The 25,959-nt window shown below is 46.1% G+C and overlaps 1 protein-coding gene across 1 annotated transcript in view; it reads right to left on the minus strand.

The window, feature by feature from the left end:
• Positions 1-25,959, minus strand: part of PAPPA (pappalysin 1) — a 237,574-nt gene that overhangs the window by 82,971 nt on the left and 128,644 nt on the right. Inside the window, exon 10 of the mRNA XM_060270600.1 lies at positions 24,353-24,546. Within this exon, the coding sequence (XP_060126583.1) occupies positions 24,353-24,546 (194 nt within the window). The remainder of the gene's footprint in view (positions 1-24,352; positions 24,547-25,959) is intronic.

Below are 25,959 nucleotides of genomic sequence, written 5' to 3' on the forward strand. Positions count from 1 at the left end.
TTGGGGGGGGGAATGTACATTAGAATAAAGTGTTGAATAAAATGTTCGTGAGGACATTATTTTTTTTTAGCAAACTCATGTGCAAATGTTGAGAATTTAATACTGGGAGACTGAGAAACTGAGAGAAACTGAAATTGAAACTGAACCATATCCCTAAACTATCCCTAACTGGTTCACGTGAATTTTAAGCTGGCTTCAACTGAGAACATTCTGGATGTCCTTCAAGTGTGCAGCTCAATATGTCAACCAACTTGACAGACAATCCTTGCCAAGCCATCCCAAATGGGGAGTGAGCAAGTCTCTTAGGTCAAGCAATTTAAAGGGATGGGGAATAAATACAAGCCTCATTGTGACTGCTAACTTTTTTGGGGAAGTATTTGCTTGAAATGCTAGAAAGCAAGCAAGCAAGCAAGCAAACAAACAAACAAACAAAAACCCAGATTATTGATCCACACAGATACTGAGTGCATCCAGTCTGTTGCTATTTTCAGGTGGGATTCAGTAACATGCCAGCAAATTAAATTCACAGAATGAAAGCTGATTTGTCATTCTGGTACAACTAATCTGCTCTGGTGCAACTAATCTGGTGCAACTAATCTGCTCCCCCCCCCCATATCAGACTTTTTGCACTAAGAAAAGTGATAAGGAAATGTAATGGATCACAGTTGCTTGATAGAACCTCAGATGACCTCCCCACAAACAAATCACAATGAAAGCGCAATAAATGCCAGTCTTGTCTGACTTCCCTACAAAGTTTGCGTAAATAAATCAGGATGAATGCTCAATGTTTGATGGATTTCTGTATTTTAGAATTTCTGTTTTTTTGGAAGCCGCCCAGAGTGGCTGGGGGAACCCGGCCAGATGGGCGGGGTATAAATAATAAATTATTATTATTATTATTATTATTATTATTATTATTATTATTATTATTATTATTATTATCATCATCAATAAGCAGGTCATCTGGAGGCGACTGCTGTGGCTCAGCCAAAAGGAGACTTTCCCACATTGAACCAATGGGCTAATTTTATATGGAGTTCCCCTCCTCCTTCGTCCAGGAGCAACTATGTAGACTTCAGTTTCACCAGTGTAATCCTACGTATGTATGATTACTCAGCAGTGGGTCCCTGTGTATTCAACAGGGCTTAGTCCCAGGATACAGCCTAAAGAAGTTGATTTGACGCAAAGATTTGGAAACCATCCTGCCTCCTGCGCAGTATTATGAACAAGGTCATCCTGTTCAGCTACTGAGCCAATTCTCTGAGCCAACACGTTCTCTTTGACTCTGGTCCTGAGGATGACATCAGCAGCTCACAAGCAAATGTGCAATCTTATGCAGCTTGCCAAACAAAGGGTGACCCATGGGAAGTTACTTTTTTTTTTAGGAGTTAACTCTGCCACTGTACAATCTATGAGCAAATTGTCACTTGCCCTGTGCCTTTACTATTTTCTGTGTGTTCACTGGGCCCTGCATTCTGTTCCTCTTGATTTCTGGCTTTCTAATAATGAGTCCCAGCATTGGAGAATGCACCAGTTTGCTGCAGATTTCAGTTCATTTGAATCTTAATTCTTGTCCCTGCACATGCAGATTTGGCATAAACATGGAAGAACATATTAGCAAGTGTTGGAAACAAGTTATTGGACTAGATCAGGGATGGGGAAATTGGGGCTAGAACTCCCCTCATCCTTGACCATTAGCCATGCTGACTGAGGCTGATGGGAATTTGTGTCCGACAGCAAGTAGAGGGCCATACCTTTCAGCTATGCAGGACCAGACTCTGACAAATGCACTATGCAAGACATAGCAATTAAGGATAGTGATTAAGGGCTCTCCAACTTCCACCAGACCCAGCCAGCATGGCCTGGGGATGATGGGAGGTGGAGCTAGAGATGGCAGAGAATTCAATCAGGAACAGGAGTGGCAATTGCCACAATTTGCTTGTTCATCTGAGGTAGGAAACAGAAATCATGTAAACAAATATTTGCTATTGGTTTTCTTTTTAGCCCACAAATATCACACAATTACCATATTTTCTGTGTTGTTCATGACATTTCCCTTCTGCTGGAAATTAATTGTGTAATTAATTACATTAATTTATGTAATATTGGACAGCAAGGTTTCAGAAAGAACAGAATGGAAACAGTGCTGGTTGCAATTAACACAGGATGGCAAGGAAACTACTGCTTCCTTACATGTTCCTCACTGCTGCTGTACTGCCCAAGTAAATGATGGCAAATCTGTGGCTTTCCCATTGTTGTTGGAATCAGGGGTGTAGCAAGGGGGGATGTAGGGAGCAGCCAGCTGCCGCCCGGTAAAAAGCCTTGCTCGGCGGCTGGCTGCTCGCTCACTTGCTTGGCCAGCGTGCTTTGCTTCTTCCTGCTGGGGCGGAGGCAAGGGACGGGCCAGGGAGGGGCGTCAGCGCCACTGACACCCCTCCCTGGCCCGTCCCTTGCCTCCACCCCAGCAGGAAGAAGCAAAGCGCGCACCGAGCAGGTGAGTGAGGAAGCTGCAGAGCAAGGGTTTTTAAAAAACCTCGTTCCATGGCTTGCTTGCGTTTTGCCGGCGGCGCCACTCCAGCGCCGGGATATTGGCACTGGAGTGGCGCCACCGGCAACCAGCTCCGTAGCATGCTTTGCTTCTTCCTGCTCAGGCGGAGGCAAGGAGCGGGCCAGGGAGGGGGCTTGCCCCTCACCTCCGCTTGAGCGCGCCTAGCAGGTGAGCAAGCAAGCTGCATAGCGAGGTTTTTTTTTTTTTTTTTTAAAAAAAACACCTTGCTTGCTCCATGGCTTGCTTGCCGGCGGTGCCGCTCTAGCATCAGCATCCTCGAAGATCCCGGTGCTGGAGTGCCACCACTGGCAACCCGCTCCGTAGTGCGCATGCGCAGCATCACTACAGAGTGCCGCATGTGCAGCGTCGCTATGGAGCAATGCATGCGTCATTACATAGCGACGTTGCGCATGCACACTATGGAGCGGGTTGCTGTCCCAGGTGACCAAGCGGCTCCCTAAGTCCCATAAGCTTCAGCCAACATGGTGAACAAGTCAGGGATGGTGGGAGTGGCAATCCAACAATTTCTGGAGGGTTGCTGTGTCTCTATCCTTTCAACAGTTTGGCTTGATCCAACAAGGCTTATTTTATGTTTCTGTTTTCTAAATCCACTGCAGAGGCCCAGATGGCACTTGGGGAACCGTAAGGTTTGACAAAGATACGCAGGTCAAAAAGAAAGTACAAACTTACCCAGTACATGAGGACATTTTGCAATCAGTTGCTATATTTAACATTGGATGTCACAAGGCCACTGTTTATTTAAGCCTGGTACTTTGGAAGGCGAATCTGTTGTGCTCAAAAGAAGTTGTGTCATCTGTTCCTTTTTCCTGCTTGAGATTGCCCTAGTGGGGACCATTCTTGTGAATGAAGTGTAAATAATGGCTTTCTTCCATTTGGACAAGCGAGCAGGATCAAGTTTCCATGTACATCCACAAGCTGGCGGATGCCAGCTGAATTGCACACAGCTCCTTGGCAAACAGGGTGAAGCTCTGGAAAAGGAACATCCAACTCTTTGGTCCAGGGGTCCCCAAACTAAGGCCCGGGGGCCGGATGCGGCCCAATCGCCTTCTAAATCCGGCCCACGGACGGTACGGGAAACAGCATGTTATTACATGAGTAGAATGTGTCCTTTTATTTAAAATGCATCTCTGGGTTATTTGTGGGGCATAGGAATTCGTTCATTCCCCCCCCCAAAAAAATAGTCCGGCCCCCCACAAAGTCTGAGGGACAGTGGACCGGCCCCCTGCTGAAAAAGTTTGATGACCCCTGCGGTTTGGTCCATTGAGGCAAGGACAGGATGCTAGTGCTCCAACAAAATAAAATGATGTGCTAGATCTCAGTAGCAGAGAATAACAGAGAAAGGGGTTTGAGAGAAGCAAACCACAGTGGCAAATTCCACCTCTCATGGAAGCGAGTGGATTTAAATCAGAGATGGGGAACTTGTGGCCCTTTGGGTGTTTCTGGACTTTACCCGAGGGAGGGCAACTAAAGGAGAGAACCCTTGAAACAGCCTGATGAGGAGTGGGCATGATATATTCGGTGGCCATGAACAAAGGGTTGGGAACCTCCAGATGTTGCTGTACTTCAGCTCCCTTCAGCCCCAGCCAGCATGGCCAATGGTTATTGTGAGGATGAAACTGGGGAGGGGTAGAACTGTGCATGCTACCTTGAGCTCCCTGGAATATAAATGTAATAATAAAAATAACAATGTAGTAATTCACAATGGCATAGGTACTGTAAATGCAGGCAATACAGTCTGGGCACCATCAAACAGGTGGTTATGGCAGTAGCAAAATTGCCATGCGCACAGAAGAGAAAAACACAGTTGACAGCTGAACCCTCCAGCAACATCTGCATGCTGGGAAAGGGGTGTTTGACCAAGAGTGGAAGCACAGGCAGGATATTGACTGAGTGGATTAATGATGGTTGCAAAAATCTTGCCAGGAAAGCAGCACTATCTCATTTATGGAAGCTGGATTCAACCACTCTCAACTGAGCCAGGTCCATAATGAAATGCTCTGTTAGCAGGCAACAGTAGATGGAGAGAAAAACCCCAATTTTCCACCTCCCTGTCCTAGGACCATGGTTGTGACGGATCTCCTATACTCTGATGGTTGCCAGTTTTGGCAATGCTGAAGTCAAGCCTCACATCCACTGGTCTGTCTACCCCATCCTCCCTCCGAAACTTATTGCTGACCTTCCTGTGCCTTCTGGATCCGTGTGAAGATCCCCCCCCCAATATTTTCACTGGAGATTCCTGGGCAAGAGGCGTTGGCTGTTGTAAACAGCTGCACAAGCAGCAAATACCAGCTCTGACCACACTTTCTCATTCAAGAAAGGTCAAGAGAACAATTTTTCACTTCAAACAGAGCTGTGTGCCGAAAGAACAGAACTTTCTCATACCCGGTGAGTAATGCCTGAGGAAACCAACAACCATTTTTAATGTGTCCAGTATGGTTAATACCCAAATAAAATGCACTGCATAAACTAGAGAGCGAGTTTGGCATTCTCTTGTGAAGTGGATTAGATGATAAGTGGATGGGGGGATACAAACTTCCCCTCCTTCTCTGCTCTTATGGGTAGTGTGATGAGTTGGAAAAGAGTGGAGCTGAGTGTTAGAAGGTTCAAGACAGATACAGAAAGTACGTCTTCATTCAGTACATAGTTAAACTATGAAACTCACTCCCACAGGAGGGACAGGTGGCCACCAAAGTTGATGCCAGTTGCTGGAAACCACAGGAGGGGAGAGTACTCTTGTGCTCAAATCCTTCTTGTGGGTTTTCCACTGAGGCATCTGATTGGCCACTCTGAGGACAGGGTGCTGGACTAGACAGGCCATTGGCCTGAGCAAACAGGCTCCTCCTAGGTTCTTAGAGTACAACTTTAACCATATATGGATGCCCTGTCCCACCAACCTCAATCTGTCCTCAACTAGCTCCTGCCTACCTGCCTTCTTTCTTACAAGCAGTCCAGGGGGTGGCATTGCCTGGCAGCTTCTTCACCCTCAGTCTTAAGTGTTGCCCTTGCAGAACTCTGCAGGGGGAGGGGGGGGGAAGCTAGAATGAGTTAGCTCTGACTGCCATTGGCTCTGGCTCCACCTACCGTTGGGCTCCCTACCGTCTGTCCTAACAGTCCCAATGGGCACCAGCCACCAATGTAAGAATGGTCACAGATGTGGAAGCCCTCCAGGAGCCAATGAATGACATTGTCTAAGAGTGAATTCTGCCTCCTGCTTCATTCAGTTCTCTACAAACATACAGTATGTGTCTGAATCCAAATTCAATGCAGATTTTTGCTTCTCCTTCATGCTCTGGCCAGGTTTATCTTCAAAAACAAAGCAGGTACAGTCATACCTCAGTTTAAGTACACTTTGGTTTGAGAACTCTCAGTTTAAGTACTCCACAGACCTGTCTGGAATGAATTAATCCATGTTCCATTACTTTCAATGGGAAAGTTCGCTTCAGGTTAAGTATGCTTCAGGTTAAGTACGGACTTCCAGAACCAATTACACTCATACTTCGGGTTAAGTATGCTTCAGGTTAAGTACGGACTTCCAGAACCAATTACACTCATACTTCGGGTTAAGTATGCTTCAGGTTTAGTACTCCACAGACCTGTCTGGAATGAATTAATCCATGTTCCATTACTTTCAATGGGAAAGTTCGCTTCAGGTTAAGTATGCTTCAGGTTAAGTACGGACTTCCAGAACCAATTACACTCATACTTTGGGTTGAGTACTATGTGGACCCGTCTGGAACGGATTAATCCACGTTCCATTACTTTTAATGGGAAAGTTCGCTTCAGGTTAAGTACACTTCAGGTTAAGTACAGAATTCCAGAACCAATTGTGTACTTAAACTGAGGTACCACTGTACCTGGCATGGTTGCTTGGTGCCTTTCTTTTAAAACAGCTCCTTTTAAAAATTCAAACATTGAGGTGGAGGGAGGTTCCTTGATTGCCACAAAGGTAAAGGCCAGCCAACCAGGACTCTGCTCAGTTGGTTGGGAAGCAGGGAGGAAGTATGGCTTTGCAATTTCCCTAAGGGCTAGCCAACCAAGACTGCACAGTCAACTGAGAAGCACAAGGGGAAGGAAGGTGACCCTGTGACTGCCACAAGGGCTAGCCAGTCAGCACTCTGCACAGCCAGCTGAGAAGTGCAGGCCAGAGGGAAGGTGACTGTGGCTGCCACAAGGGCAAGCCAATCAGCATTCTTACAACAGGCTTCTGCTGCACATAGGAGGAACCAGTTCCTCTTGAGTTGGAATCAAAATGAATTTGCATATGGCTAAAACAATTGTTTCAAATGGTGGGGATATAAATAATTCATTTGTTTTCGGAAAATAGTTCCTTTGGTCTTTTAGGATATAGGGAGACCTATTTGTTAGTAAACATGTATGGCATTATATTGTATGAGACAGACACATAGAGATGTAAGATAAAAAGAAGATGGATGTTTCTGTCTGTGATGGTGTGCCAGCTTGGGAGAGCAAGACATCGCTTCTTGTTGAGATCCCTTCTCCTATCTAATTGTCAAACTACATTTCGATGCATGAGACTTTAGAACTAAGCATTTGTTGTGGTTTGATGTGGGTTTTCCTCCCCTCCTCTCTCTGCGAATACCAGGCACAGGGCCTTGTAGTGGTGTGCAAATCAGAAAAAACATACTCCTTCCCACAGCTGTCATTGTAAAAGTGCTGAGTAACAAAACCTCCACCACATAAATACACTCCAGCTCAAGAGGCTAGACCATCCAGCTCACAGGCTCTCCCTAAAACAGCGGCAAGTCTACTTCCTTTGGACACGAGCCAGCTTCATCTGCATCCAAGTACAGTTTTCCTGCAACCCAACCCCACAGTCAGTAGTCATAGCTCACTGGTACAGCATCTGTTCTGCACACAGTATGTCCCAGGTTCAAAATCCATCATCTCCAGATAGGACTGGGATTGCCTCCAACTCTCAGGTGCCCCTGAAAACCAGTGTAAACAATATTGATCTAGATAGATCAATGGACTGACTGGGCACAAAGCAACTTCCTATGTTGTTTTGGGGAAGGGCTGTTGCTCAGAAGGCAGATCACCTGCTTTGAATGAGGAAGGTTCTCAGTTCAATCCCTGACATCTCTAAGTAGGGCAAGGAGAGAACCCTACCTGAAATCCTGGAGAGCTGCTGCCAGTCAGTTTAGACAATACAGAGCTAATGTTACTATTAGGCTGACCTGGCATAAGGCAACTTCCCATTTTCCTAATCTGACAATCTTTCACTCAGCTGATTACGGTACTTAAAAAGCAAAAGCAGTACCTGTCAAGGGTGCTCAGAGCACCAAAGACTCAAGAGTGGAAGATGATGTGGTCTGAGTACTCTAGGGCAGGGGTAGAGAACCTGGGTAGCCCTCCAGCTACATAAGCCCTGAACCAGCAGGGATGACGGGGCATTGCAATCCAGCAACATCTGGAGGACCACAGATGTCCTCATCCCTCATTTAAACCCACACTTGCCCACAATCACACATAATATGAGACAGGAGGAGCAAATCAAAAGGAGTATTTGGATAATGGGAGGGGGATCCTCCAATTTCTATCAGCTCCAGCCAACATGCCCGATGGTCAGAAATGATCAGGTGTTGTAGTCCAGTAACCTCTGGAGGTTGCAGGTTCCCCATCCTTGTTTTAGGAGATGTGCTTCAATGGTACAGCATGTGCCTTGCATGCAAAATGACACAGGGTCTGGGAAAGGCCTTACATCTCAGGTCTTTTGGACAGTCAGTGCAGAGTAGGCAAGACGGGGATAAATTGACTAATTGGGCTAATCCAGGAGGATGTGTTTCCTTTGAAAGACTATGAAAGGCTCATAGGAAAGGCTCATTTAAAGTGGATGGGACACTGTGCCACCAACTGCCGAATGCCCTCAGCCAGAACCAACACACTTCCCTTCTTATGTGCAACCAGTCTAATGGGTGGCTGTGTGTCATGGGTCCCATGGTGCCATTCAGAACAGGGCAAGGCTGGCAGGACCTGTTAGGAAAAGAGGAGGATTCAGGAGTTTGGGGGCACAGGGCTCAAGCAGTACCAAACTCGGGTTATTGTTTCTGCCAAAATCTTTAATGCTCAAATCAGTATGGTATGTAAGTAAGGCAAGGGTTAAAAGGCATGTCAGGTGGATTGCATGGCTAGGATAGCTAATATCCTGACCCAGTGAGTGACAAGCCCCTGTGCCTTACTTTTAAAGAGTAGACTGGTCAGAGCTTTAGCATGGCAAGCGAGAGGCATCTTCAGGATGGGCAAGCAAATGGGTACTCCTCCAAGTGGGTTTGGCTTGCATGGTCTGTTTGCACTTGTGCTGGCCCAGAACCAAACTTAAGGGTGGCCACTCATAGGCAGAAAGAAGCACAAGAGGCAGCTCCAGCTAATGGTGCAAGAGCTGGACTTTCCTCCCACATCCTGTTTGGTCCTTCCCCAGGATCCAAATAATAATAATAATAATAATAATAATAATAATAATAATAATAATAATAATAATTTATTATTTATACCCCGCCCATCTGGCCGGGTTCCCCCAGCCACTCTGGGCGGCTTCCAACAAAACAGAAATTCTAAAATACAAATCTGAACTCTCAGGACCCACAGCTGCTCTCTCTACCAATTCTGAGACCCCTTGGGTCTGGAGCCTGTCCCGACTCACTAGGACCCTCCTTGGGATTATCAGACTTTAGCAGCTCCAACCCCTCCTCTTAGGGATGCGGGTGGCACTGTGGTCTAACCCACAGTGCCTAGGGCTTGCTGATCAGAAGGTCAGCGGTTCGAATCGCCGCGATGGGGTGAGCTGCCGTTGTTCGGTCCCAGCTCCTGCCAACCTAGCAGTTCGAAAGCACGTCAAAGTGCAAGTAGATAAATAGGTACCACTCCGACGGGAAGGTAAACGGCGTTTCCGTGTGCTGCTCTGGTTCTCCAGAAGTGGCTTAGTCATGCTGGTCACCTGGAAGCTGTACACCGGTTCCCTTGGCCAGTAAAGCAAGATGAGCGCTGCAACCCCAGAGTCGTCTGCGATTGGACCAAACGGTCAGGGGTCCCTTTAACTTCATTGCCATATTTATTTCAATCAAATAACAAAATATCACTTTTGTTATGGTCTCAACAAAACCATTCCACAGAAACATGAGTTGAGCAACTGTTGAATCAGGTTCTCCTGTTTTAAATTTTGCATCCATCCTCCAATGAATGCATGTTGTTGTCCTTCAGTAAGAGAGTGCCCAAATGGGCAAATTAAGACAGCCAAGATTGCACTAGCAATCTCTGTCACTCAATCTAGAATTACAGTACTACTGTTCTTGCAAAACACACAGTGTTGCATCTAATGCCAGTCCGACTCAGAGTAGACCCACTGAAGTTAAAGAACACAACATAGGCAGATGCATTTCAGTGGGTCTACTCTGATTAGAACTTAGTTGGGTGCAACCTACAATCAGGAACACAGGTATTAGAATCTCATGCGGCTTAGTCATGCTGGGCACATAACCAGGAAGCTGTACGCTGGTTCCCTTGGCCTATAGAGCGAGATGAGCACTGCAACCTCAGAGTCATCCACGACTGGACCTAATGGTCAGGGGTACCTTTACCTTTACCCCTCCTCTTGCCTGACTACCCCCATCTCTATGTGGCTCATGATAGCTTTTTCCTGGCTGGAATGTGTCCTTGAACTTGGACAATGCCTCTTGGCCTTGAAGGCTAGAGAGGAGAGATTTTAGGAAGGAGGAATGACGGAAGCTTCCAGTGGAATGGAATACTGGGAGATCCAGGGCAGATAAAATAAAGTACTTCTTAATGCAGGGTATAGTTAAACTATGAACCTTGCTCCCACAGGAAGAAGTGATGGCCACCAACCTAGATGGCTTTAAAACAGTATTAGACAAATTCATGGAGAAGGAGAGAGCTATTGATGGCTACTAGCCATGTTGGCTACGCTCTGCCTTTGCAGCTGGAGATAGTCATGTTTCAGAATATTTCTGAATATTTCTTAGGTTCTTATGCTGTTCTTAAAGATGAATTTGCCAATGACAATGAACAGGGCAGACGAGTAGACCATAAAATATATTTCTGCAATCTTCATTGCCAAGATGGTCAAGTATGAAAATATTTCTTACAGCAGTGTGAACAATAAAACAAAGGAACCTTCATTACTGAGTTGTGTGTTGTTGTTGTTGTTGTTGTTGTTTTTAAAGTGCCCTCTACTGCTGTCTTGGGAAGCTGAACTTCCAGGCTTGAAGAAAATGAATGTGTGGCTTTGGAGATGGCATTCCATTATGCCAGAGAATACAGACTTGCATGTCTGTGTATTTGTGGCTTTGCAATAACATTACAATCTTGGAGTGCTGTTCTCATATTTGACATGTTTTCTTGTACAGAACACGAAACCAAATTATACAGAGGAGGCTATGGCTGGCCCTCTTCTGGAACCACCATGGCTACACTCCCTCATTGTTGCCATCTTCCTCTCATTATTGTGGTTTGAAGTCAATCAAGTAGAGCCTACTAGCATATTTTTTTATCCTAGCTTGATTGGCTGGTGGCATGCAGGCAAGAAGGAAGGGATCTTTGTTGTTGTTGCTTAAGGCTTTGTTGCAAGACGAATTGTGCAAACTCTGGTGAAGCCACACAGTGGCATGTCTTGGAGATTGTTTGTTTATGTTTTAGTAAGAGGTGAGTGGGGTGGAAAAGCCACAGTTCTTCAATGCACAAACATCAGAGGCATCTTCTTGTGAAACTTTTTGAGCAATTGTTTTATCCAGAATGGAGATGGAAGAAACTAGCTAACATCAGGGGAGTTATCCCTACATTTTTCAGCATTATCAGGTAGATTAGAAGGTTAGTGCTGACTGCAAGATTTCGAGGGGCCTTGGGTATGGCCCTAGATGCCAAGGTGGTCCCCCCTAACCCGGAAGAGTAGAGGTATGCAAACAGAGAATTCCCAGAAAAAAATCATATGGGTGCCATGTGCTGAGGACACGGAAACACAGTGCAGCTATCAAACAAATGACGACACCACAGAGGGGAAATGAAGCCAAATGAGAGGGAAGGCAATTCTCCTCCCAAGATCAGGACTGCCCTCATTCCGAACAGGCATTCACTGTGGCCATTTTAAGATTAATCCCTGGGAAATGCCTGTGTTTCTTTTTGAAACAGATGGGGGAGAAGAGAGTCTGGGGCTTCCAAAGGGAGGAACAGAGAGAAGCTGATGGTGGAGGTGGGGGAGACTCTGTTTATGTGTTTGGGTATGTGACTGGATGACAGATTAATGAAGGAGGGACAGTGTTTATATGCCTGGGTGAGAGAGAAAGTGAGGGAGAGAATGAGTGGGTGAATATTCTCATTATCCTGAAGCTTTCTGTTGCTATTGTGGGGATGCTTTGCACATATTTTTCATTAATTGCATGTGTTTTACTGACTTGGCCCAACATAAGAAGGTGCCTTACACCCTGAGGTGCCTTACACCCACTAGAGGTCAAAGAGAACAACAATTACCAGACCTTTAGAAGGCATCTCAAGGCAGCCCTGTTTAGGGAAGCTTTTAATGTGTGATGGATTTCTGTATTTTAATGTTTGATGGATTTCTGTATTTTTAGAATTTCTGTTTTGTTGGAAGCCGCCCAGAGTGGCTGGGGGAACCCGGTCAGATGGGCGGGGTATAAATAATAAATTATTATTATTATTACTGAGACCATCTAGCTCCATCTAGTTCAGTGTGGTCTACCCTGACTGGCAGCAGCCCTCTGGAGAATAAGGCAGAGGCCTCTCGCCTGCATGCCCTGGACATACCTGCCAAGTTGCTGCCAGAGAAATAAGGGACCGGGCCAGAAATAGCAGACCGGAAGTAGTGCTGCCGCCATTTTGGAACTGGGCGGAGCATGCTCAGAAGCGACTTTTGATGCTGCTTTGCCCAGTTCCAAAATGGCCGCCGCGCCAGAAGTCACACTGCAGCCATTTTGGAACTTGGCAGAGCAGCATCAAAAGTCGCTTCTGAGCATGCTCCACCCAGTTCCAAAATGGCCGCCGCGCCAGAATAAACCGGGAAAAAACAAAAAACCTGATTTTTCAGCTAGGAACAGCTGGAAAAACGGGGATTTCCCGGGGAAAACGGGAGACTTGGCAGCTATAGCCCTGGATGAGGACTGAACTGTTGAACTTCTGTGTGCAAGGTAGATGTTCTGCCACTGAACTGCAGCCCAAAAGCTGCGATCTGAGGTAGGTGTAACAAGCAGCAGAGCCAGACCAGAGTCTGGTGGTGCAGTCCCTCAGAATTCCACCAGAGGGCTGCAGCCTCTCTCCGATTGGTACAAAAGTCAGCTGGCAGAAAAAGGAGGAGCAGCAGCACTTTGGGAGGGAGAATAAAAGGAGTGGTTTTTGAGGGAGAGAGTTAGACAGGGTTTGAGCTGAGCTGAGAGATAGGGCTTGATTTGCAACAGGGTTTAGTTTGAGAGATGGGGCAGAGATAGGGATTAGGATAGGATTTGACTGAGGGAGAACTGATTCCAATTTGAGTTGAACATCTTGCTCTGAGGAGAATATAGCTAGAGCAGGCATAGGCAAACTTTGTACCCTCCAGATATTTTGGGACTACAATTCCCATCATCCCTGACCACTGGTCCTGTTTGCTAGGGATGATGGGAGTTGTAGTCCCAAAACATCTGGAGGGCCGAGTTTGCCTATGCCTGAGCTAGAGGAAGGAGACTCACAGCTTAACTGTAGATGGGAAGAGCAGGTTGGAGTGTCTGGGGAAAGTATTCAGACAGGAGGTACCTGGAGGGCTGTGTCTGAGCCAGGAGAGGGAGAAGCTGTGGGAATACAGACTCCCTGGGTCTTATTCTAGCTGAGGGAGAGGGGGGGCAGGGAGAGAGATCTTGTAGGTAAAGAAGACTCCCAAGCCAGTAACAAGGGGTGAGGGGATCCCCTGGGTCTGTTATGCTAAATGGAATACCTCAGGCGTGGGATTGCTAAGAGAGCGGGTAACTGACGAAAAGTGCCCCTCACTCCTGAACCAAAGTATTAAGCTGTGAAGGAAGCTGTGCTGTGTCAAAAGTATTTAACTGTAACACCTGCCATAACTAAGTAAGGGAACGAGACTGAAGTAACAGAAGCTGAGCTGAGCATTTTACCACCCATTCTAGAAACCTCAACATCTACCTGAAGTGTAGCAAAGGAAGCTTAAGAAAAGTTGTGCATATAGTACTGTGCTTAAGCCTGTGGCATCCTTATATTTAGTCTATGTAATCAGTTAGCTAGTACCTGGAAAAGTGCTATATTTAACTGGGGGGGGGGAGTTAGTGGGTGAGTCTGCTACATATTAATTGGTGGCAAGGGTGGGATCCGCTACAGTAGGGAAGGATGCATCTGTCAATTTTGGTTCCTATCACTAACTCATATTCTCCATTTCCTGTTCCATACTTCGCATTTCTGCACCAGTTTGCAATTCTTTTTAAATAAACGGTCCTCATGAAAATGGATCTAAATCTGAGTATGAATTTCTTCTAATAGATAGACTTTTGTATGTATTTTCCTCAAACACATTTTTGCAAACTATTTCCCCTCATATAATATATATTTTATACACTGCTTTCATTAATACATCACACTTTGCTATTTTCACTCATATATGCACAGAAATGCATAGTTTCTTATGTGCATTTCTATAAATGTTATTTACCAGAGAACTGCACTTCAAAGTCCAGAGAAGTGTGACATTTAAGAGGGTGGCTGTGTTTTGCTATGCATTTTGTTTTGGAAATGGTGAAGTAAGGAGTTTTGCATTAAAATGCAAACTGAACCAATTGCTTCTCTCCCTGCCCTGTCCCTCATCTGAGATACCCCCCACCCACTCCAAGAATTCATCTCTCTCCTTCCTGCTGCCACCCATACTCTCTGAAGCAAACTAGATTAATCACTATCAACCAGTCTGTCTTGTCACACAGGAACAACACAGCCGCACTATATGAGGTCATTATTCAAGTGTTCCTTTGTGTGGATAAAGACAGTGACCCCCTTCTCATTTCCTCCTTCCTTCCAGATTAGCACCCCTTAAAATTTCTTTCTACCCACCACATCCCACATGTACTCCTTGGAACAGGATGGTTTGTCTCCTCTCACCACTACTGCAGGGAATGCACTGTGTCAGTGTGTCAGTGTTCCCATCTGTGAGGGCTAGGAAGGAAAATGGCAAGCTGCCCGGCCCAGGGAGAGTCTCAGTTTGCAGCCAATCTCAGCCATAACACAAACACACACACAACCCTTATTTGTAGGTGAGAAAGGGGACAGGTATGAAGGTCTTGTCAGTGCAGTTCTTAGAGTGGCCATTAGGTGTCTTGCTCTGCAGAGGCCCCAGATTCTGGCTGGACATGGAATACTATCAGTATGGCTCATGCGATTTCCATTCCTTGAGATCCAGGGGCAGCTCCAAGCATGAAAGCAAGGCTGAGTTCTCAGTGCAGAGACTAATCACATGATATAATGTTATGCCATACTATCATCTCTATCTATCTATCTATCTATCTATCTATCTATCTATCTATCTATCTATCTATCTATCTATCATCTATCTATCATCTACAGTACCTACAGTATCTATCTAGTAGCTCTGGAAAAGAGGACCAGGGGCGTCGTAATAGGGGTGCGGGGTGCCCTGGGCTCCACTCTGCGGGGGGCAGCACGGCGGCACCTCCACCGATAGCTGCCGCATGCACCCACCCCTCGCCTCGCCGGAGCAGACAGGGCGGCTTGCTCAGCTCGTGCTTTCATTCTTTCTGCTCGGGCGAGGTGAGGGGCAGGCCGCTGATGCCCTCTCTGGCCCGCCCCTCGCCTCGTCCGAGCAGAAAGAATCAAAGCATGAGCCGAGCAAGCTGCGGCGCCGAGAGAGTTTTACAGGGCGGAAACGCGCTCCATGCCGTGGCTTGCTCGCAGTTTGGCGGCGGCGGAGCTCCAGCACTGCTTTCAGCTTTCTCTCGGTAGCCATGCAGCCTCTGATTCTAACCTAGAGGAACAACCAGCTCAACTTATGCTAGACATTCCTGTGATTTGAAGGAGTCTTCTAGCCCACTTGTCCTCAACGACCTATTTTGTATTTCTCTTTTAACTATCATAATTATTTCCAAATCTGCACAGATACATGTAAATTAGCATGTGCAAATTTTATGCAAATTGGCATCTTCTCCTTTTGTGATGCATTTCCTAAAAATAAAAAAGTGGCTTAAACTTATTTCAACCCCAATATTCAGTGGTGCTTCCACTATCTGGAAATTGTTTTTATGTTAGTGGAGAATCCCTATATCTGTGCCACAGTTTCATTTCAATGAGTAAAATAGGCCTCCAGAAGAGAATCCCCTGAAGGATTGGCACTGCCAATGAATACAGTGTTTTCAAACCAGGGAGAGGAAGAGAAGAAAATTTGCCTGCTATGATTGAGAAGCCATTTGCTTCCTTTGGAGTGACCTTGCTGAGAACTGGGATGTCTCCACTTTGGCATGCCTCAGGAACCTCTCGTTACAACTTCCCTTGCGGGAGCCAAGGGCTTTTCCCTCTTATGCTACAGAAATAATCTCTCCCTGGATCTCCCTATAGCTTCACACCTTCTCTCTAGCTTTGATTTTGCCATTGCTGCTGTTGTTGACATTTTATTTTAAACACGCACCAAAAACACATGTAAATTCCTTAGTTATTTATAGCACAGCTTCTAGAGCTTTAAACAGTATTTCCTTGAATAAACCGGCATCTGAAGAAGTGTGCATGCACACGAAAGCTCATACCAATGAGAAACTTAGTTGGTCTTTAAGGTGCTACCGGAAGGATTTTTTTAAAATTTTGTTTAAACTGGTTTAATGTTAGAGAAGCCTTGAGCAACATGTGATCCACCAAGCTGTATGAAGTTCATCAGCCATACATACTAACCTAGGCGGCCACCAATGCCTGGACATACAGCAATTACAATAATAATAATAATAAAAATTGCAAAGGAGGAGGAATGCACTGGAGCAAGAATAATCTCCCGCTTCACAAAGTATGGTTTATGAAACTAGAGCAAAAACATCCAGTGCTTTAAAGGAATGCATAACAAGTAAAACAGCAGAGTGTGTTGGGCTGGGACCTTGGAGAGCAGAGTGCAAATCCTCCCTTGGCCATGAATACTGCTGGGTTAGACCTAGGCTGGTCACACTCAGCGGTTGGAGCAAGCCAACCATGTGCCTGGGGGGTGAGGCCAGTCAGGGCAGGATGCTCAGCGGGGGCAAGTGTCTGCCTGCCTCCTCCTACTCAACCGCCCTACAGCTGAGGGAGAGGCGGCAGGCGGACTGTTTGGGGCAGTGTGGAGCCTGCAGGCACCCAAGCCACTGCGTCACTTGCAGGATAAACGTGTGGTTTGGGCACGTTGCAGGCCCCATGGTGAATGCCGCCCGGCATTTTGCCGCCCGGGGTGCTTCACCCCTGATCAAACTGTCCCTCCCTAAAACCTACTTCACAGGACTGTTGAGAGGATAGAAAGGAACGTTCAGACCACTGATCCTTCTAGCTCAGTATTGACTGGCAGCAGCTCTCCGGCGTTCCAGAATCATAGAATTGTAGAGTTGGAAGGGCCATGAGGGTCATCTAGTGTAACACCCTGCAATGCAGGAATTTTTAACCCAATGTGGGGCTCGAACGCACAAGCCTGGGATAATAGTCTACTGCTGTACCAACTGAGCTAGGAGGAAGCCTTTCCCAGCCCTCCCTGGAGATGTCAGAGATTGAACCTGAGACCTTCTGCATGCAAAGCAGATGTTCTACCACTAAGCTATGGCCTTTTACACATAACCATGGAAATCACCATGAACTTCTTGGAGGATAAGTATAAGAGAGAGGGGGGGAGGGGCTGTCGACAGGTGATAGTCCTCATCTAGGGACACTGTAGTTCTCTGCCCAGGCTCAACATTTACCCTGAAGGAGCCTGGGTTAGCTAGACAGCTGGAACTTTGTAACAGGTTTCCTCATAATAGTTTATGAGTTAGTACCTCATAACTGGCTTGCTTTAGTTTCTTTTCTCTCCCTCAGCTGCCCCGCCACTCTGCTTTTTTAAAAAAGTCCAGAGTTACAATGCAGAGCAAGCCAAGGCACACGGGGGATGGAATCTTGGCTAAGTGGCGTTCCATTGGCCAGTCGAAGGCTTGAGTCAGATGGATCGGGTGAATATGGAGAAGGGGGGAGAGTTCCAGTAGCAGCCCAAAATATGTATCTTTGCTTGCAGGGCCGCTTCCTCCTCATCTGATGCAGCAGTTCCCTGGCAATAAGTGCAAATGCATTTTTATCTTGCCTGTCTCCCCTCACCCCCAAAGAAAGCCCTATTAGCTTTATTCAGTGACACTCAGGCTGCCATCCAAAGCATAGTTTTTCTAGGATGCCAAAGTCCTATTAAAACAGGGTTGGGGAACATTTTTTAGCCCGAGGGCCACACTGCCTCATGGACAACCTTCTGAGGGCCACAGGCCAGTGGTGGATAGGCGCCCGAGGCAAATAAATATATAAATAAAGTGGGTGTAGGAACAGATGGGTTGTATCCAAATCAGTTCTGTTATAAAAGAGACCCATTGCAATTATGGTGGTCATGTTCACCAGTCTCATTGGATCTACTGACTAGCACTAAAATTGGAGACAACCTGTTCCCAAAGAGTCATGTAAGAATAAGAATTGGCTGTTTTTTTGTTTTTGTTTTACAGATTTGTATCTCTATCCAGGTGAGCATCTTAACAGTTCAAGGGTGCAATCAAGCCAGGCATAGATCAGGGCTGGTAAAGGGTGTAGCCTGGGGAGAATCTCAAGGACCAGACAGAGAGGTTTGGACGGCTGCACTTGGCTCCCATGTCTTAAGTTCCCTGTTCCATTCTTAAATGCAACAAAAGATGCTGGCGTGGAGAGAGATTTGCCAATTGTGTTATTGAGCTAGATCTGATCCTATAGTTTGCATTGCTTGCATTGTATGAATTCTGACTGTATGGCTGTAGCCCTGGGATGTCTTGCTTAAAATGCTTTCCTCTTTGCCTCTATGCCTCTGTGTGTCAAGTGCAATCAAGGCCTGTCTGGAACACAGAAGGACTTATCAGCTGCTATGCCTGACGCATAGTCCTACTCAAGGCTGCTGGAAGTTGCTAGCTTGACGCGTAAACTGAAGGCTTACTGAAGGCTAAAGGCTTTGTTGAGTTAGCATGTGTAGGACCGGACACAAGAAGATCCATATATGTACTTGTGACCCCCTTGCATGCGCACATTTACAGAGCCCAAGAAGTGTATAAGAAGCTTTGCAATTTGTGTTTCCTTACTCTTGTCATCAGGAGTCTCTCTAGTTAGAGATTAAAGCTCTTTCTCTGGAACTCAACCCCGGTGTCTTATTGACTGCCTCTGTCCTGGCCTGGGCGCAACTTAAGGACCCTTAGTAGCTGATAAGGCTACACTGGAAACTATTCCTTAAAATACATATATTAATGATAATCAGACTGTCCAAAAAAAGAAGAAGAAGAAAAAAGATTTTGATGGTAAAGAACTCAAGAGAAGGTTAAGGGGTGATATGATAGCCATGTTCAAATATATAAAAGGATGTCATATAGAGGAGGTAGAAAGATTGTTATCTGCTGCTCCAGAAGATTCCACCTAAACATTAGGAAGAACTTCCTGACAGTAAGAGCTGTTCGGCAGTGGAATTTGCTACCAAGGAGTGTGGTGGAGTCTCCTTCTTTGGAGGTCTTTAAGCAGAGGCTTGACAGGCATATGTCAAGAATGCTTTGATGGTGTTTCCCGCTTGGCAGGGGGTTGGACTGGATGGCCCTTGTGGTCTCTTCCAACTCTATGATTCTATGATTCCCTTTTGTGAAAAAAACCCAACAACTACAACAACTACGAAGCCAGATGACTTGCAAAATTTTGCCATTATTATCTCCATTGATTTTGTCAGTTGTGTTGTGTTTTCATTCTGTTCTTCCTCCGTGGAACTTGGGGAAGGAGGGCTGCCATCCATACAACAATCCTGTGAGGCAACTGAGAGAGTGGATGACTACGCCACTGTTACCCACTGAGCTTGCTCATCAGTGGACTGTACACCTTACCTTGTTTGCCAAGAGAACGAACAAACATAAAAAAAAAACAAAAAAAACAAAACTGAAGGATAACTATGTTCTGATTTGCATGTTAGTATGGAATGTGAGAATCAAGCCAGCTCATATCAGAATTCGCAAAGACTGAATTTATCAAAAACTCCTGAGACCCAACACACACACACACACATTTCACACACACTGAAATAATCTAGATTTGGATTGCTTTGGGAGATAAATTAAGAGATAATGAAGCTATATTCCCTCCCTTGGGAGGCATGGTTTGACCCCCCTCCCTGTCTTGTTTTTGATGCCCAGCAAAGATGGGGCATTTCTCCAGTCTAAGGACCACCACATTTCCTTCTGCAAGTCACATGCCAGGGATGGGCAGGCAGAGGTGAAAATTGGTGGAGTGACAAATGTAATGGTTACCTTTGTACAGTATGCTAGCTTGTACACCCCCCCCCCAATCCCCCATTCAGCAAACAAGAGGCATTAGCGGAGTCCAAAGATACATTCCAGCCAGGCAAACACATTCAGAGTACTAAACAGGACCAGCAAGAGCTCTGAGGACCAGGACCTCGTGGGCCACATTCTCCCCCTGGGTCTGAAGTTCCCCACCTCTGCTACAAACAATAAACTTTCCTATCATGATTTTATGACAGCTGAAGCTGTTATTTTTGTACCCTGGCTCTGTGAGTTTGGCTCCCTTTATTTTGACTCAGTACTGTTTCATGGTTTTTATTGTATTTTGATATATGTCGTGCACTACTTTGGATGCCCTTGAGCTGGGAAGCAGGATAAAAATAAACTTTAATAGTAATGATGATAAGATGCGGGGAAAGGAAGGCGCCATGTTTAGAGGCAATGCACCTCTGAATATAAGTTTTCGAAAACGTCATAGTTGTTGAGTGACAAATGATTGAAGAAGGACCATTGCTTTCATTTCCTGTTGGACCATCCAGCAGGGGCATCTAGCAAACTGTTGCAAGATATAGGACATTGGACAAGATCAGTGACTGGATGGAATTTGGAAGGCCAGGTTTTTTTACCCCAGATCTACCTGGACTAATACTCTGATTCAGGAGGAGAAGGCAGCATAATGTCGATATAAGTTTCCACCAGAACCCCACCACCACCAACCCACACAATGCTTTGCTTATGTATTTATGGAGGGAATGATTCCAGTGGTTATGGGGGTAGGGAAAGATACTCTTGTGGCTTGCAAAGTAATAACCAGTGAGGCCCTGGAGGTCAATTGGGAGAAGAAAGACTATTTTGCAATCAAGGCAGCTGCACGATCTTATAAACATAAGAGAAACCATAGCTAAGTGGTAAAACACATGCTTTGCAGGTAGAATATCATATGTTCAATCAGTGCTTCCCTCCAAGAAAAGTCCCAGTACTTTTCATGAAATTGTTACAGCAAGTGTCACACTTCTTAACAACAACAAAACGAGGTGCCGGTACTGTGTACTCTTGAATACCCTTGGGGGTGGGGGGAAGCACTAGGTTCGATCCTTGGCAATGTCTGTTTCAAAGGACCAGATGGTGAGCTGATGGAAAGATGCTCTGCTGAGAACCAGAGAGCTGCTGCTATCAAAAGAACAAAGAGTCCTGTAGCATCTTTAGGACTACTAATTTTACAATGGTATTAGCTTACAGATGTGATGGCCTGGAGAAAAAACCCCTTAAAATCAATATATTTTGGGAGACAGCTCCCCCCCCCAATTTTCTGTATTCCCCCCTGACTTGCCTCAGAAAAATTAGGGGAGGAATGAAAAATGGAGGGGGGGGGGACCTGCTTTTTTCCAGTTTCCAGGTTTCTCCCCAGTCTTTCACAGCTCTACATAAATTTGCATTACAAACACTGGGCCAGCTGGAAAAAGGGATTGACTTAGTGTAAAGCAGGTAATTTGGGGCTATCTAACCTTCTAGTTCGAAAGCACATCAAAATGCAAGTAGATAAATAGGAACCGCTACAGCGGGAAGGTAAACAGCGTTTCCATGTGCTGCTCTGGTTTGCCAGAAGCGGCTTTGTCATGCTGGCCACATGACCGGAAGCTATACGCCGGCTCCCTCGGCCAATAATGCGAGATGAGCGCGCAACCCCAGAGTCGGTCACGACTGGACCTTATGGTCAGGGGTCCCTTTACCCTTTACCTTTAACCTTCTACAGTCAATTCCATCTGGAAGTGGCCTTCCAAGGTCTAAGGCAGTAGAGGCTGGTTCATGAGAGTGAATGGGGAACTGCCTGCCCTCAGCCATCTCCACCTGCCTGCCTTCTTACTTACAACCAGTGCAGGAGGTGACACAGCCAGTCATCTTTCTCTTCCTTAGTCTCAGTGTTGCCTTTATAGGACTCAAGAGGAAGGAGGATGAGGGCTTAAGGGGCTCTGCCAATTACTGGCTCTGTCTCCGCATACTCCTGAGCTCCCTGCCTAATTATAATCAGCATCATTATTGTTCTTGTTGTTATTTGTACCCACCCATTTGGCTGGGTTGCCCCAGTCACTGTGGGTGGCTTCCAATACATCTTAAACATAGTAAAACAATAAACATTAAAAACATCCCAATACAGGGCTGCCTTCAGATATCTTCTAATAGTTGTGTAGTTCTTTATCTCTTTGACATCTGTCAGGAGGGTGTTCCACAGGGCAGGCGTCATTACTGAAAAGGCCCTCTGCCTGGTTCCCTCACTTCTCGCAGTGAGGGAGCTGCCAGAAGGCTCTCAGAGCTGGACCTCAGTGTCTGGGCTGAGCGATAGGGAGGTGATGGAGATGATCCTTCAGGTATTCAGGGCAGAAGCCATTTAGGGCTTTAAAAGTCAGCACCAACACATTGAATTGTGCTCAGAAATGTACTAGGTGCCAGTGTAGAGACTTTAGGACCACTGTTATATGGTCCTAGCAGCCACTCCCAGTCACCAGTCTAGCTGCCACATTCTGGATTAGTTATAGTTTCTGAATCACCTTCAAAGGTAGCCCCACATAAAGTGCATTGTAGTAGTCCAAGTGGAAGATAACCAGAGCATGTGCCACTGGTGAGACAGCCTGTGGGCAGGTAGGGTCTCAGCCAGCATACCAGATGGAGATGGTAGGTAGCTGTCCTGGACACAGAATTGACCTGTGCCTCTATGGGCAGCTCTGACTCCAAAATGACTCCCAGGCTGCTTACCTGGTCCTTCAGGGGCACAGTTACCCCATTCAGGACCAGGGTGCCCCCCATACCCACCCAACCTGTCCCCCCAAAACAGTACTTCTGTCTTGTCAGGATTCTACCTCAATCCATTAACCACTATCTATCCTCTTGAGATCACCTTGCCGACAAAGGTCCGTATAGTTAAAGCTATGGTTTTCCCAGTAGTGATGTATGGAAGTGAGAGCTGGACCATAAAGAAGGCTGATCGCCGAAGAATTGATGCTTTTGAATTATGGTGCTGGAGGAGATTCTTGAGAGTCCCATGGACTGCTAGAAGATCAAACCTATCCATTCTTAAGGAAATCAGCCCTGAGTGCTCCCTGGAAGGACAGATCGTGAAGCTGAGGCTCCAATACTTTGGCCACCTCATGAGAAGAGAAGAATCCCTGGAAAAGACCCTGATGTTGGGAAAGATGGAGGGCACTAGGAGAAGGGGACGACAGAGGACAAGATGGTTGGACAGTGTTCTCGAAGCTACGAACATGAGTTTGACCAAACTGCGGGAGGCAGTGCAAGACAGGAGTGCCTGGCGTGCTATGGTCCATGGGGTCACGAAGAGTCGGACACGACTAAACGACTAAACAACAACAACATCCTCCAAACACCTCCAGACACTCACACAGGACATTCACTGCCTTCACTGGTTCTGATTTAAAGCTGAGTATCATTTGCATGGGCATGGGAATGATACCCAGGTGAGTAAAGCTGGTATCATTCACATACTGGTGAACACCCAGCCCAAACTCCCTGATGATCTCTCCAAGCACGTTCCTGTAGATGTTGAAAAGCCTGGGGGAGAGGACCATGCCCTCCTCAAGTGAACACCCAGGGATCCAAACACTCATCCCCCAACACCACTTTCTGGACACAGCCCAGGAGGAAGGAGCAGAACCACTGCATAACAGTGTCCTCAGCTCCCAACTCCTCTAGATGGTCCAGAAGGACAACATGGCCAATGGTATGAAAAGCAGCTGAGAGATCCAGCAGAACTAGGAAACAGTTTTCACCTCTGTCTCTAGCCTGCCAGAGATAATCGACCAGCGTGACCAAGGCAGTTTCAGTCCCATGATGGGTCCGGAATCCTGACTGGAATGTATCCAAATGGTCCGCATCATCCAGATGTGGCCGGAGTTGTTCAGTGACCAGCTGCTCACTCATCTTCTGCTGCACCCATTGGTCTCAGGTATTATTTTCTCAGCCCTACTACCAGTGTGCTGTAATGGATCACTGGGTGAGCCTGGGCCAGTCAGTGCCTCTTAAGCTAATCTACCTCACAGAAATAATATACACCACTGAGCTTTGGGCAGAAAAAAAATGGATTAATGCAATAATAAATAAAATAATTTATGTGGAGATGGCGGGGATTCAACCTGGAGCTATTTGTGTGCAAAGCATGAGCTGTGCTACTGGAATGCAACTTAACCCTCCCCCCACAAAGAAATAGTAAAACATCCCATTGGCTTGGATGCGTGGCTTAACACTTTAACCAATGACCATCTGCTTTCCTTACTTGATTGGCTGCTGGCTGACCTATCACAACCAATTCCGGGCATCGCTCGTCATGATGTGAAACCGACACGTTGGACGCCCACTGGTCGACAAAGCCTTTGGGTGTATAGACTCCACAGTCTATAATGCTGGTCATCTGCTCAAACTCTTCGCACACGCCGTCACCATCATGGAAGTAGCACCTGCTCGGTTCATCTGCAGTAAGAGAGAGCAGGAGGAGAAGGGGAGTCAAGATGGATGGAAATGCCATTTCTCAATAACCAAGTCCAGTAAGCACTGTGTACTTCGACCTAATGAGCAAATGGGAACGATGCCCTCGGAAAACCAGAGCTTTTGCCCTTTGGAATAAATTATGCAAATTATTTAAAAATTGCATAGGCATGATGTGCTCTTGCTTCCGTCAAAGTATGGCTTTTATAATACCACCTACTCACACACACACTCACTTCTTGTCAAACACTTGAGCTGACAAAGGACAATGAGGAAGACTGGGAATTGCTAACATATGTATCATAGCTTGTTTGTAAAATGCGCATGTTTGCAGAAATCTACCAACAACTCTCAGGGCATTCACACGTAAAGTAGACCACTGATCTACCATTGGAATAGTTGCATGAGGTCCCTTACCTCTTGTACAATTCAGAGTTATCAGGTAATTTGGGGATAAGATCACAAAGTTTGTTCCAGTTTCACTCCAGGGAGTGCCCCTAAAGAGTGGTTCAATTTAAATCAGGTAACCTCAGGCTTGGTGGCCACATGTGGCCCTCAGAACTACCTACAGATTCAGATTCACATCCATTCCTAGCCACATCCTAGCCATGCCTTCTCTCCCCAACTCACAACCCTCACTTTGCACCCTGTGTGTTTCTGAGTGGCGGTGATGTGTCCTTGAGCTCTGGCAATGCCTCTTACTTGTCTGGACAAAGGACAGAGTGAGGTGGGTGTGTTTGCAGAATCTGTAGAACCTGCCCATCACTAACACATGACCCTTGACAAGTTGCCCAGAAGGGAGTGCAGCCCTCAGGATGAAAAATGTCCCACACTACCAATTCAGATGATCCTACAAATCATGAAAGATCATGACTGAGCCATAGTATCACTTCTTCCTTCTTCCATATCTCCCCATCCCTCCTTCATTCCTTTATTTATTTTCAACTTTTTGTTCCTGTTGTAAAAGGTTTTCTTACGGCTTTCACAGATTTAATACTTTCCATATCCTCCTATCATTAAAAAAATTCCTAGCAAAATCAAATGTTAGTCCTGTTCAGAGTAGACACATTGAAATTCATGGGCACAACTAACTTCCCTATTCTGCTTCATATGTGGGTGGGTGTCTTGAGGTGGAGAAAGGGACACAAAGATCTATGCAATCCTGCAAATCCGACACACTTTGGTGTTTGCCTCATCCCACCACTCTCTCCAGATCCTGGCTGACTCTTTCCATGGCTCAATAGCCCTTTAAAGGATTGTTTCAGTTGGAGATGCCAGAGACTGAATCTGGGACACCTTTGCTTGCAAGACAAGGGCCCAATTTGTGGCTCAGCTCTGAATGTTGTTTTCTTTGTTATGGCTTACATCTAAACAAATGAAATTGCTGCTTCTGCTGCT

The sequence above is a fragment of the Zootoca vivipara genome, chromosome Z, assembly GCF_963506605.1.
Source record: "Zootoca vivipara chromosome Z, rZooViv1.1, whole genome shotgun sequence".
NCBI classification, from domain to species: domain Eukaryota; kingdom Metazoa; phylum Chordata; class Lepidosauria; order Squamata; family Lacertidae; genus Zootoca; species Zootoca vivipara.